This window comes from Cucumis sativus, chromosome 2, assembly GCF_000004075.3.
Source record: "Cucumis sativus cultivar 9930 chromosome 2, Cucumber_9930_V3, whole genome shotgun sequence".
NCBI classification, from domain to species: Eukaryota; Viridiplantae; Streptophyta; class Magnoliopsida; order Cucurbitales; family Cucurbitaceae; genus Cucumis; species Cucumis sativus.
This window is the reverse complement of record NC_026656.2, coordinates 18469070-18484171: the sequence shown is the minus strand read 5'-3', so window position 1 is coordinate 18484171 and position 15102 is coordinate 18469070. Positions and strand designations below refer to the sequence as shown.

The 15102-nt window shown below is 31.9% G+C and overlaps 2 protein-coding genes across 2 annotated transcripts; one reads left to right on the top strand and one right to left on the bottom strand.

Annotated features, from left to right (window-relative positions):
• The first annotated feature begins 3489 nt into the window (after positions 1-3489).
• On the top strand, positions 3490-3975 carry LOC101222203 (calcium-binding protein). Its single transcript, XM_004152754.1, has one exon. The coding sequence runs from the start codon at positions 3490-3492 to the stop codon at positions 3973-3975; it is 486 nt and encodes a 161-aa protein (XP_004152802.1).
• Positions 3976-5043: 1068 nt separating this feature from the next.
• On the bottom strand, positions 5044-9814 carry LOC101222440 (glutamate receptor 2.1). Its single transcript, XM_031881195.1, has 5 exons — positions 9544-9814; positions 6934-8339; positions 6488-6785; positions 6006-6400; positions 5044-5569 (listed from the first exon to the last, which is right to left on the bottom strand). The coding sequence occupies exons 1-5, from the start codon at positions 9812-9814 to the stop codon at positions 5195-5197; spliced, it is 2745 nt and encodes a 914-aa protein (XP_031737055.1). The 3' UTR covers positions 5044-5194.
• Between the last annotated feature and the right edge of the window lie 5288 nt (positions 9815-15102).

The window sequence follows — 15102 nt, the reverse complement described above, 5'->3', positions numbered from 1 at the left end:
AAATACTTTGAATTGACAATAGCATAAATTCACAAATCACACAAAATAGAAATCCAATCAATGAACATGATCAAAACAATTAATCTTGTATTTGAAAGTTATTGTACACATATATCCGCCCATGGATGGTTTATTTAATTTATGGTTTTAAATGAGTAATTAACCTATAAAATTATTTTAATTGTATGTCCTCTAAATAAATTTTAAGCTAAATATTTTATGGGAGAGTTATGATAATATATATATATATATATATATTTAACATTGCTTTTTACAGAAAATTATAAAAATTAGGCATAAATCTCAAAATTCAACCTATCATCGTTTTCAAAACCCTTGCCCAAGTACGACCCCTGCAACAGCAATGTTTTTGTTAAAATAAACAAAATACCTTACCCCAAAATTACAATATAATGCATAATTTTATATATTATATAAAGGAAAAATTGTTAGGAATAGCATCAAGAAATGAAACTATTTATAAATCATAACAAAAATTTTAAATGAATTAGAGAAAGTTAGATGAATTTTGCTAAATATAATTTCAACATTTTAATTTGCTATTTATGTAACTTTAACATCTTCATCATTTTTCTAGACCAAAAAGTAACGCACATACATTACATCATAAATAAATAAATTCAGATGATGTATTGTGTAGATAATATTTGTATGGAACCTAAAAGATATGGGTATTATTTTGTGAGGTAAAAAGAAAAGTTGCTTCGGAGTTAAAAATAACAAAGTTTGTAATATTTCATTATTATTATTATAAGATAAAAAGAATCTAATTCTAATTTTCAACAATATAATAACAATATAATAAAAGAACCGTATTCTACATCCATTTTACTAAAATGAGTAAGACAGAGAGAATCTTATTCTAACCAAGTCTATATCATATTTTATATATTCCTCTTTATCTTTTTATTTGAATTACCTTTTTGATCTTTGTTGTCATGTTACACTAAAATTAATCTTCCAAACTCGATAGTTAGCAAGATCTTACCTTCATATTACATAGCTTGTATTTATTACAAAACAACTCCAATTAATTGCTAAAATAGAGGGAAATAACGTTATGCATTTGGAAATATAGAAATATTTCTTATTCAAATATTTTTACATAATTTCCCCACTTTATATCATCTATTAGTCTAGTGATATAGACACATATACAAGTAATTTTTTTTTTGTTATAAATGAGATAATTAAAATGTACCATAGTTCATTAACTTAAACATTTGGGTTGATTCTTTAATTATTTAACAGATATATCAAGTAAAAGTTCATGTCCTGCATGTTCCAATGTTTGCATATCATTTTTTTTTTCTCCTATTAGTTTCTAAAAATTAGCTTGGCATCAGGGGGGTTAAAAGATCTGTCCTTAACATTAGCCTTAAAGTTGTAAATAATAATAGTAATAAAGAGTAGGATTATTAGTTAAAGTTGGAATTTCTAGATACATTTAATTTTTAAAACGAACTCAAGAATCTTTAGAGAGAATTATTTGCTTTCATCATTGCTTTCAGATTTAGAAGACAATTATTCTACATCAGCCAAGTACAAGTGCAGCCTTTGTTTTACGAATATTATTTTTTGTTATTTTAAAATAAATAGGAAATTGTCAAAAATGAAAAGAAAAATTAAATTAAATATATGGTTGTTTTGAGATTTATTACCCTAAGTATGTAATATTATAATTTGAAAACATTTATGTGCAACGCTTTATCCATCTACTATACGTATCAATTAAAACTAATCACCATATGGTAATTTATTGTTTTTAGAAAATAATATTTTTTAGTCTTATAATTTTACTCTCCATCTTGATCTTCCAAGAGGTACATCATATCATTTCACTCAAAAGATAATGATGATTAATAAATTGGAGAAATTCTGAAATATCAAAAGTTAGGTTGGTAGTAAAGTTAACTCTCTTCAGGAAATAGGATGCTCTTTTATGAAATAAATACAAGTATTACAAATAAACAAATATAACAATAATAAAGTTATTTAATTTTAAAAGTTAACTCTTACTTTTTCTAAACAAATTTTTTAGAGAACTAAGAAACAAATTTGATATAAAACAATTGTTTCATTAATTTTTTTTTTTATGAAAAAGAAAAAAACATGAAAATAAAATTGCCAAATGCAAAATGGTAACAATAGAAACAAAAATAGAAACAGAAGTTATGAGAAACAAGAAACCAAAATAAGGTTGGCGTTTTTTATTTCCTATTTCCTTAACCTTCTTTCAATTATTTTTAAAATTTGTTTTAAGAGTAATTAACATGAGTCAACATGAACTTAATTAATTCAATGGTAATCAAAACTACTTTCTATTTTAGAGACGGAAGGTTCGATTCATGTTTCCATAATTATGGTATTGAAAAAAATGGCATTGTCTTAGTACAACAATTTTAGATTTATATATCAGTTTTGTACTAACATCATATATTTGTGATGACACGTACTGTAAATTGAAATTGCATGTCAATATAGAGTAAGATGACAAAACGAACTTTGATAGCAGTTCTAAATTGCCATCGAAACTACTCGGGACTATTGCTTTCAAAACATATGCAACACAAATGAAAAAAAGCAAAAAAGGCATCATCATTTTCAATTTGATTGCTGCTGCGTTATGTATCATCTAGTTGGAGAGAGAAACAACAGGATCTTCCAGAACAAAGATAGAACTACTCGGGAGATTTGGAAAAATGTCAAAGATCTCACACATTTATAGACTAGTAGATCTTATTTCTATAAAAATTATAGCACTAGCACTATTGCTTTAAACTTGAATGCTTTTGTATAATAACTACTGGGTTTTTCTCTAGCCCTTGTTACTTTTCTGCCTCTTGTTCTGATCTGACGATTATTTAATGAAGCGGGAATGATGAGGGTGCTAAGGGGTATCCACCTAGTGTAGATGTTCCAGGTGCACTACTAATCCAACGTATCTTTTTCTAAAAATTGCCCTAAAAACTTGTTGTAGTATCTTTGTTAAAGTCAAAGATATTGAAGGTTTAATTACCATTTAATAACTACTGTTGTACTAAAAAAATCTTATTTGACCGTGACAAAGAGATTCTATATTTTATTCTTATTTTGTTTATTTTGCTAATTAGCTGTGAATATCTTCCTTTTTAGAATCTTATTTCATTCCACATGCAAAATATATATATAAACCATAATTTTCCTTTGCTAACCATAATTTTTTTTTTAAAAAAAGGAACTTTATATATATCTTAATGAATAAAGAGATTTATTAGGTAAGGAATAAGTTCTTTTTTTTTTAATCTTTTGTTTTTGGAGTAGAGGAAATTAGGAATAAGATTCCAATTTGTACATGAAAAAAAAAATACTTATGCTTCTAAAGTTAGTATATATAAAGTGTGTTAATCCTTTCAAGACATTAATTTAATTCTATCACCTCCAAACTCCACATCAAATCCCAAAACACAACCCACATAGTTTTCAACAATGTCTACAAATCCTCTTAAGGATCAGCCTGTCCCAGCCCAAGGTAATTACATGAGTGAACAAGAAGCAAGTAATTTGATAAAAAAGTATGACAAGAATGGTGATTCAATCCTGACCAAAGATGAGCTAACTGCTTTGATCATTGAGCAAGCTGCTTCTCACCATCACCAACAAATTAAGCCTCAAAAAGTTGAACCTAAGGTTAATATTCCTGATGAGAAGGCGTCCTGTGGGCCGTACAAGATGAGGCTTAGTAAAGATGAAATGAGGGAGATTTTCTTAGAGCATGATATTGATGGTGATGGTTATCTCACTAGAAGTGAGCTAGTAAAAGCTTTTAACATGTGTGGTTCCTTCAATTCATTTAGCAAAGCTAACTATGCTTTGAATTTGGCTGATGCTAATGGAGATGGCTTTATTTGTTTGGATGAACTTGATAAAGTTCTTGAGTATGCTGACAGAGTAATCAACAAGACCAAGAAATGAAGAAGTTGTAAAATTTATGTACTTTTCTATGTTATCATCATATTATATATCTAGTACGTACTCATTAAGAAAAACTAGAATAAAGAGTTTGTTCTTGGAGGACGCATGATCAACTCTTACTATATATATATATATATTGCTCCTCTCTTTGGTTTATTGTTGTGTGTATTTGTCATGTTATCGTCTTCTAATATAAATCTTTCCATATTCATAAATATTTACATGACGAATTAATAAAGATGTTTGTCTTTGATCGAACTAATTCGTACTTAGATAAATTTGATATCAAAGTTTAAGAAATCTAAACATAATATTCACTTGTTCAATAAAAAACTCTAATTCAAGAATGAGATGAATTGAAAGAGACACACTTCCATCTTGATGGATATATATACATTATATTAGAAAGATAGTTGGGAGAACCCAAAATCTTTGGAGTATTAAATGAGTCTACAACTAACTATACTCAGTAAGCAATATCAGGTAGGTTCGATTTTCTGGATTTTGAGTCCAACCAAAAAACAAAACAAAACAAATTGGTTTTATGTAGAAAAGGAACCAAAACCGATGTCCAGCAAGTGAAAAAAATGGATCAAATTGTTATTAAGTTGGGTTTATTGTTGGTTTGGTTCTTGATTTTGAGCCTTTTTCCCAACCTCATTGTTCTGTTCTTTTTTTTTTTTTTTTGAATATATGAGAGATTAGTCTTGGTGCACTGATAGGTTAAGTAACAAGCAGGAGAACAAGATCAGGAGGTGCACTAATATATCTTAATTGTTTTTCCAATAAATCTATTTGGTTTGGTGTGTTTAGCTTTTCAATTTTTAAGGTTTTTGTTGTACACCTACCATGAAAAATAAGTAAAAAGGATGTTACATGAAAAGTCGTCTTTCCAAATATTAAATAACAATCTCGAAAGAATGTCAAATCTGGAAAAGATTTATGAACTAGTTTTATACCAATATTCTATCCTGCATGTAAATATATGTTGGTCAAGTAAAACAAAAAAATGTATTCTCATTGTGGAGAGATCGATGTTTGTTTAGTAAATCAATGAAGATTTCGAGATGGCAGAGTATAGAGGTTTTATATCCAAAGTTAGAGACTACATAGTATATAAACTTATATGATTGAAGTTTAAAAATTACAACGATATACCGATACGAAATAAGAGAAAAAGAATTATTCAAAACAAAATAAAATACAAAAATGATAATTCTTAATCATTGCGATTGGCCCTGGGTTGGAATTGTCCAGCTGCATTGTTATTGCCATTGGCCATGGGTTCCTGTCCAGCTGCATTGTTATTGCCATTGTGGACTTCTCCAGCTGCTGCATTATTGTCTTTGTTATCGTGATTTGGTCCGCATATACAAAAATATAGAAGTGATCCAGCAGCAACACTTGCTGAAATGATGAATAAACCTGCGAAAGGCCAAGGCCCCAAACTTGTAGACCCATCAACTTGGCTCCCTGAAGAACAATTGAAGGTTGACAACAACATTGTTTCTAACTGTGGCATCTCTCTTCTCTCTATAAGTTCCACGATGGATGTCGATACATCCACTGCTAGACTTGACCCTTTCCGAAAAGCCTGCAACATATAACAAAATTTCCTATTATTACCAAATACCAAGTGTAGTGCTAGACTACCGTGTCTTTCTATCCACATCATAAAAGAAAAGAAAACAATGGTTAAGTGCAGCTTGTAGCTCATATTTTATCCCAACAAACGAAAAAAAAAGTCAATTAAATTTTTTTAAAAGATTTTTTTGGCTACATGACATATTATAACTGGTTAAGCTGCTCGCACAAAAAATATATGCAGCTCAGATAGCACCTTTAACTATTTTTTTTTAAATCCTTCTGATTTTTAAAGTTTTGGGTTTAATTCATACCAGGAGTATTTCAGTGAGAAAATCAAACTTATTAAAAGTATAAATCTTGAAATCTTGTAAAACAAATCGAAACAAAACTTAAATCTAAAAACTGCAAAACATCTGGAAGTAGATTATTAGTTGAGAACTTACAAAACCAATGCCACCGAGATTGAAAGTAGCTGCAGTGATGTAGCCTTTGCAGTACCTAGCAAGAAAGACCTTAGCATGTGGAGTGATGAAGAAAGCTGCTTCAATTTCTCCATTGTCAAATGCCTTTGGATAATCGTCAATCCCAACAAAGTTCTTAATATTTATACGTGGAATTTTCAATGTATCATTCAAATATCTCGGAATGAAAGAATGATAGTTGCACCCCACTGTTGCATTCATTTGCCTTAATGTTTCAACATCAACAACGGATGGTGCAAATCTTGAAACCGTCATCATAGATGTAAGACTTGCAGTAAAACTTGAAGTTACCACAAGAATTACAAACAACCATGTCCCCAACACCAACCTTGCTAAATTACCTTTCACTTCTTTTCCTGCATCCACTCATAAAAATTTGTTTTCTAAAATGAGAAGTGAAAAGACACTAAAATGATTATCAAACATGACTTTAAAATTCTTACTGTGAGCAAAAAAGATGACAGTTACGGCAAACCATATCATTTCTGAAACTCCTGATAATTCTCCATCCTTTGGATCCTTAACAATCCAAACAACAGACATTATAACAAGATGGAAGATTGGCAAAATGATCCACATTAGTGTTGTAAATGTTTTCATGAATATCCATATTTCTTTCCAATTTCTTGTCTTCTCTTTCACTATCATCACAAGCCCACCCATCATATATGGCTCTGTGAAATCAACATATTTAAATCGGTCCGCAAATATTCCGATATCTCCCACCGCGGCATCCAGACCCTAATAAAAACCACCATATATATAATTTGTTCATATAAATACATCACCTTTTTTGTTATATATACAAAGAAGGATACAATGAATAGATGCAAGAATCACATGCAATAATCCAATATATATATATATATATTATCTATATCGTACTTACCCTTGTGTAGACTTGCTTTACCAATCCATCATAAGAACCATTGATTGGGATCAACTGATACGGCAATGAATAAGGCAGATTCTTTACGACAGCTTCAAATACACTAATGGAAAATCCAGAAATGTATATTGCATTTATGTGGTCGTAAGAAACTTTAACAAATTCTCGGAATGTATTGTTGGCCGGAATACCAATTCTTAATGTCCTTCCCATTCCTCCGGAATTTGAATTATCAATATTAATCGTCCTTCCTTTCACTACTCCTGTTTCTGCATAATTTACTTCCCACAAAACAAATCTTGGTAATTTCAAAACAACATTATTATTATTATTATTATTATTATTATTATTATTATTATCACTTCTACTTCTTCCTTCATCAATAATAATGCTACTACTGATTTCTTGATCATTATTTTCATTCAAATTGATGAAAAATCCAACCTTTTCTCTCCAAAATCCTATCTCTTTGTAACTCTTACCCACCACATAAATAATTTCAAAAGTGGGTGGTTCCATTAAGACACCATTCTTGAATCCTATTTTCCCACTAAGCCCTTCAAATTTACTCCTTAAAATTTCCTTCAACAATTGTTTGTTGCTAAAATTTGCTTGCAATTTATGCATCGCAAGTGCCACAGCCCATCCTGCATCGTAAGCTCTAAGAGCAAAGATGGTGGGCTCCGTATTTTTCATCTCCTCCTCTTCATTTTCATGATATTCCAAAACATACTTTCTATGGAATTTGCTTCTAAATTTCTTGAAAGAATTTTTGTTATGATCAAAATAAGTTCTAAAACCAATGACACCTTGCATGTCATTAAAAGTTGATGAATCCAAAGAATCAAGATGACTTGATATCTCATCTCCAACGATCCAAACAAATCCATTTTCCATCATATTCATTTTATTTGCTTTGTGAAAAAGGAGTTTGGCCAATTCGATAGAAAATTGCACCAAAATGAAAACCTGGTTCCTCTCACGGCCCACAAGGCTTTTGAGCTTTTCCTCAATCATAGATTCTGAATATGAAGAAGAGAAGGATGAGATTTGGTCAATCTCTATATTGAAATCTCCAAGTTGGTTGGAGAGGAGAGTCAAAGCTTCCATGTTGAAGGACATGTCGTCTGTATTGTCATAGATGAGAGTAACTTTATGCCATTGGAAATGGGCGACAATGGCGGCTGTGCATTGGATGTGAAATGTGATGTTGTGAGCCATTCGAATAAAGGAAGGAAGTGGGAGTGGATTATTATTATTATGAGGAGGAAGAGAAGCAGCAATTGGTAGGGATATTATGGAAATATCAATGAAGTTTTTGTTAATTTCGGACATTAATTGCATTTCTTGCAAAGTAAATGCCCCAAGAATTGTGCTCACTTCTTTGTTGCCAATCAGATCCAAAGCTGTAATGGAAAATATAAATATTCAAATAACATTATGGGTTAAATGAAAAGTCTAATTTCAAAATGTTACATGGCGATAGAGAATTTAAAATTCCTATATCCATAAAAAAAGAAGTGATATTTTTAAGAGAAAGATATGATAGAGAGTGGATTAAAAAATATCACAACTAGTGCTCGCATATTCTTTAATTAACACTTTCATCATACTCCACTTCCAAAAATCTTTCAAATAAATATTCGAATACATATATAAAAAAGAAGTGTTAGTGTCTAATAAATTGTCAGGCTACTATCATCTTACTAATAGATATAAGGTTATATATATATATAAATAAAGCTAAATGAACAAAATATCATTTATACATTGCAAACATCTAAAATGTTCTAAGCAGAAAATAATTGTGAAATCTAAAATTCAAAACAGAAAATATATATGGAAAGAATATATATATATAATTTTAAAATTCACAAGGACAATAATATATACATATTTATATGAAAATTTTAAAATTTTAAATTAAATAATATATAAATCAATCTATTGAAAAATCTAAAATTCAAAACTTAAATAATATATAAAATATAAAAAGAAGAATTAATTTTGAAAAAGAAAAACAATACATAAAAATGAGGTTGGGTGATACGTAATTGAATTGGACGGGTCTCTCAACCATCAAAACGACTTAACACAATCAGTTATGTTTAGGGAGTCATAAATGGATAAGAGATATTTTCTTTTCTTTAGGAATGTTTCTTCAAATTTAAAATTGAGAAACGAAAACGATTATCAAATATTTAATTTACAATTAAATTTTAAAAATAAAAAATATATAGTTTAGAAAACATTTTTTTTTGTTTCAAATTGGTTCGAGTCAACACCCTTGTAAAAATACACTAAAAGACAAATTACATATATCCACAAACCAACAAAAAAAAGAAGAAGAAGAAGAAGAAAAAAGCTAAATGAAAATAATAATATGGTAATCTAGCAAAATCCAGTGTCTAAAAATATATAACATAAACCTTCAAAAATAAATTACATGAGTGAAATGGATGATTAGGTTAAAAACACAAGCATTAATGGAATCAGTGTTGGAATAGGATAAAAGTGGTGAATTTGTCAATTTTATTGAGATTTTTCGATACACGGCCTGTTGATCTAATATACTTGTTCATATCATTCTAAAAAAAAAGTTTGAATTACCAGAAGTTATCGCTCGAGCCGAGTTGCCATTTGAATCATTATTGAATAGCTCCAATTTTGGAAAGGAAGTTGAGAAATGGAAGGTTTGAAAAGCCATTTCAATGGCAATCTTCTGTTGCCTTCCCATCCTTGAACTTTGATCAGTAACAACGCCAATAGCAATATGCCTACATGATGAACTTATTGCACTGGCTTCTACCAGCTGATTCAGTAAAACCAACAGAAATACAAACCCCACAAAACTGGAAACCCAATGCTTTCTTCCACCCATATCCCCTTACTAATTATATCTTCATTTTCCTTAACATATATGTATAATTAAGGCTCTAATATAATCACCATCATATATAGTTATATATAGCTCTCATTCAAAATCCCATGAATCACATTTTAGTAGTAATTAATAGGTTTACTTATTAAGATATTCTCTTTTATTGTTATAATAATAAGCTTTAGGCTGAATTGCTCAAAGTTATGAACTCGTTTTGACTTTGGGGGAGGAGAGGGAAGAAGAGTGGAAGAACATCACTTTGATATATAAAATGTTATTTTAGCAGTAGTATAATATAATATCAAAGTCAAAACAACTGGGATTAAATTATGTAGGAAATTGTGTACAACTAAATTATGGAACCCCATATTCTACTCAAGGTCTTTCTTTTTTCTTCCTCTTTCTCTGAGTATGATAGAGGTAAAGATGTTCAATTAAACATTTAACATTTAAAAATCCAAAACTTAATTTTTATACAATATGTTCTCTTTTTTTTATGGAAAATGGTTTGATTTCTTTTTTCTTTTTTGTTGCGCAAGTGAGGAACATACCTGCAGAAAAGAAACAATAATCCAATTTAAAGTTCACAATATATATCAGCTGAATAATTTTCAAAACAACTTTGAACATGTAAACTAAAGTTTGAGTACAAAATATTAAAATAAGTTTGTCTTTTGTGATTGAGGTCTGGTATACTTAGTTTCTGCAATTAATATAATGTTTCGAGAGTGTTTTATCTTGGTGATTGAGGTCTACCAGAAATTTTTTATTTGTGATTGTAATAATATTTTACCTAACAAAATTTATTTTTGGTCTATTCGAAGTTTTCTTCTTTTAATTATTGGGTGTTCTCAATTTCAAACTTTTTAAAGTTAAAGGTTTTCAACTTCCAATTTATTAGTCTTAGTATAAGTGAGCTTAACCAGTTGAATTGGTATATATATTGAGATTATATTAATTTAAATTCAAGAAATATTTTTTTAAAACTTTATACCGAGTCTCTAGGAGATTAGAGGGAGTGTATTATTATCTCTCAAATAAGTTGATATGTCCTTTAACACCCTTGTCTCTAGAAGGAATAATAAATTTAGACTGTTTTCTTCATCCCAAAAAATAGTAATTAGGACTGTTCAACAAAATATATATAAAATTTAGGTAGAAAAATATTTTTATAATTAATGTAGGATTATTTGGTGAAGGCTGGAAAAGGAAAGTTCATGGGAAGAAAGAGTCTCATAGAGAGTTTGAATCGCCAAAAAAGAAATGCAATTGAAAAATAAGTTATCCTCTCCTGCTCTCCAATTGTTTATATGGATTTAATTACTTTATATATATTTGTAATTTTATATTTTTTTTATAAATGTTGCTATACATTTTTTAAAATTTAATTGCAACTATAAGATACGTTAGGAGAGTAGATGCAAGAGAAAATTTTCACTAGGAAGACGATCCAAAGCAACCACTTCAATCCTGCTTCAAAATTAACGGAGGTAAATACAAGAAACATGAATAAACTAAAACCAGTTGTCAAACATAAATTAAAATTTTAAAAAGAGAAGTTAAAAAACAAAAACAAAAGATTGAAATGAAGAACCTTAATAAACCATTTGTTTTCAGAGAGAGAAATGACTACAAAGTACAAGAGATCTAAATCTTATACCAATCAACAATGAACTTGAAATGTATTTTTTTTAGGAAAAAAGTGATCCTATTATTCTTGAAGTTAAATACTTCCAAGAATAACGTGACCATAAAGGTGTGCTACAAAAGGTATGATAATCCAACTGCTTTTTAGAATCAATATGTGAGAAATAATTATATAGACAGAATATGGGCTGTGAGAATTGGGTGTAATAGCAAATTATGTATCGGGCTAGCTGATATTGATGATGTTGAGGCTTGATTTTTGCTGTCAAATGGTACGTTGATTTGCTACTGTGAAAGGAATAATCTTTCTGTATTTTATTGATGAATTTTCTGTATTTTACAAGAGTATCAAATGTTACATAAATAGCTAAATTACCCAAATTAAATAAGGAATGTAATATAATTAGCTTAATGGAATGTAATTAGCCTAATTTACAGAATTTACATTAATACCCTCCCTCAAACTCAAGGTGGTAGAGTGGCGATCAACTTGAGTTTGGTAAGTAATTGACAGAATCGATTAGATGGCAAGGCTTTGGTGAAGATATCCGCAGGTTGTTCAAGAGTAGAAACAGAACGTAAGAGGAGGGTGTTGCTTAAGAGGTGGTGACGAACAAAGTGACAGTCATTTTCAATGTGTTTTGTACGTTCATGAAACAAATCATTGTGAGCAATCTAAATGGCACTACGATTGTCACAATGGAGGAGGGTAGGACCCTGTTGAGGGACACACATATCAGCAAGGAGCCACCGAAGCCATATAAGTTCAGCTGTAGCATCAGCCAGAGCACGATATTCAGATTCCGTACTTGAACGAGATATAACACTTTGTTTCTTACTACGCCATGAGATGAGAGAATCACCTAAGTAAAAACAGTATCCTGTGGTGGATCGTCGATCAGTAGGATCCCCCGCCCAATCAGCCTCAGAATATCCCGACAACACAAGGGAAGACTGAGAGGAGAACTGGAGACCATGTCCCAAGGTGCCTTTGACATAGCGAAGTATGCGTAGAACAACAATGAAATGAATTGTTCGAGGAGCAGCCATAAATTGACTGACAATATGAACAGCATATGCAATATCTGGGCGAGTCACTGTTAGGTATATAAGATTGCCAACAAGTTGCCGATACAAGCTTGCATCGTCAAGAGAAACGCCATCAAACGGAGTTAGATGGACATGAGGATCTAACGATGTTGAAGATGTGGTGGAGTCTGTAATTCCTGAGCGTGCTATCAGATCAAATGCATATTTCGCTTGAGATAACAGATAACCATCTGAACGGTGAGAGACTTCAAGACCAAGAAAGTAATTGAGAGGTCCAAGGTCTTTCATCTCAAAATGTTGACCAAGATATTGTTGTAGGTCGAATATGGCCTGTGGATCATTACCAGTAATAATCATATCATCAACATAAAGAAGGAGAAGAACAATACCATGAGTTGTCTGTCGTGTAAAAAGGGCATTGTCGTGAGAGCTGGAGGTAAATCCAAGTTGAGTAATGGTGGAGCTAAACGTGGCAAACCAAGCTCGTGGAGCCTGTTTTAGATCGTATAGAGCGCGACAAATGAGACACACCTTGTTGGGAGGAGGAGAAGTGCCCTGAGGTGGCTTCATATACACTTCTTCATAGAGGTTTCTGTTAAGAAAGGCATTTTTGACATCCATCTGAAGAAGAGGCCACTGTTTGGCAGCAGCAACAACTAACAAGCTGCGAACAGATGTCATCCGGGCAACAAGGGCAAATGTTTCTTCATAGTCAATCCCATATTCTTGTGAGTATCCTTTTGCAACAAGCCGAGCTTTATAACGTTCAATAGTTCCATTAGAGTGAGTTTTGATTTTGTAAATCCATTTGCAACCAATGGGTCTTTTACCGGGAGGTAAGTCAACATAGTCCCAAGTGTGCGTCTTTTCAAGAGCCTGTAATTCTTCATCCATTGCTTTCTGCCATACTGGGTTAGTACTGACCTCTTGATAAGAGGTGGGTTCAACAAGGGAAACAATGGTGGAAAAACAATGGTAATCAATGAGATGAGTGGGAGGTTCTCTTACCCGGGTAGAGCGACGAAGAGGAGTAGCAGGTGGCGATTGTGTAAGCTCAGTATCCAAGGTGGGTTCAGAGAGAGGAAAAATGTCGACAGATGTATTTGTAAAGAAAGATTGAGGACTAGAGAAAGAGGTGTGGAAGGAGGACAAACGAGAGAACATAGTGTGTTCCCAGAAGGTAACATGCCGAGATATCCGGAGTCGGTTGGAAAGAGGGTCCCAACAACGAAATCCTTTGTGTTCGGTGCCATAGCCAAGGAAACAACAGAGACGGGCACGTGGTTCAAGCTTATTGTGTTCATGAGGATGTAAAAGAACGAAGCAGGCACTACCAAAAACTTTGAGTTTACAATAGTCGGGAGAAATACCATTTAGTCTTTCGAACGGAGAGGTGTTTTGAAGAACAGAGAAGGGAAGACGATTGATTGTATATACTGATGTAAGGGCAGCTTCACCCCAGAATTTTTCTGGACAAGAGGCAGAAAGAAGGAGGGCACGTACTGAGTCAAGAATGTGACGATGTTTGCGCTCAGCACGTCCATTTTGTTGAGAGGTATGAGGGCAAGAGCGCTGAACAATAGTGCCCTGTTGGGAAAGAAAAGAAAGAAGGATGGAATCTTTATATTCCAAAGCATTATCAGTGCGAAGAATTTTGATGGGAGAGGAAAATTGAGTGCGAATCATGTTAGCAAACTCAATATATGTGCGAGATAATTCAGAACGATGTTTTAGAAAGTAAATCCATGTAAATCGAGAGTAGTCATCAATGAATAAAACATAATAGCGATAACCATGAACAGTAGTAATTGGGGCAGGACCCCAAATATCAGAATGCACTAAATCAAAAGGTTTATCACAATTAGAGATGGATTGAGAAAAAGATAAGGCAGGTTGTTTAGCAAGTTTGCAATTCAAACAATTAAAAGGAACAAACTTAGTAAGATTATTCAAATTGTTAACAGAAATTAAATGACGAAGTTTTTCAGAAGAAGCATGACCAAGACGAAGATGCCACTGATATGTGTCAGAATAAGTGACTGAAGAAGAGATGGAAGAAGGAGATGAAACCTGAAGTGATGTGAGCTCAAACAATCTTCCCACTTTGCGACCCGTTCCAATCGTCCGTCCCGTCTGCGGATCCTGAACCTGACAACCATTGGGAGAAAATGAAACATTTAAGCCAAGATCACATAATTGACCAACAGACACTAGATTAAAGGTCAGGTTAGGAACACAGTAAGTATGGGGAAGATGTAAACTGGGAGTATCAATGGTATCAGTATGAGAGATGTTCATACAATTACCATCAGCAGCATAAATAGGAGGTAAAGATTTTGTAGGGCTAGAAGTAGACATAAGAGAAAAGTCAGAGGTCATATGATTACAACAGGCAGAATCAAGAAGCCATCGATTACCTGATGAGACAGCAAGAGCAGAGGATGATGAAATTAGTTGATTCAATAAGCTCTGAAGATCACTTATCTGAATGAGGGATGAATCATCCGAGGTTGCAGCAACAACAGATGAGGAACCAGGTTTAGTAAAATTTTTCTCTTTTGTGGAAGTGACAGGAGGTCGGGGTGGTCTGG

Bases quoted from the DNA above. Each gene is read 5' to 3' on its own strand.
- LOC101222203 (XM_004152754.1), top strand. From the start codon at position 3,490: ATGTCTACAAATCCTCTTAAGGATCAGCCTGTCCCAGCCCAAGGTAAT.
- LOC101222440 (XM_031881195.1), bottom strand. From the start codon at position 9,814: ATGGGTGGAAGAAAGCATTGGGTTTCCAGTTTTGTGGGGTTTGTATTT. The intron at 6,401-6,487 runs GTAAGAATTTTA...GAGTGGATGCAG, and splicing joins TGTCATCTTTTTTGCTCACA to GAAAAGAAGTGAAAGGTAAT. The intron at 5,570-6,005 runs GTAAGTTCTCAA...TATATGTTGCAG, and splicing joins ATCTCGGTGGCATTGGTTTT to GCTTTTCGGAAAGGGTCAAG.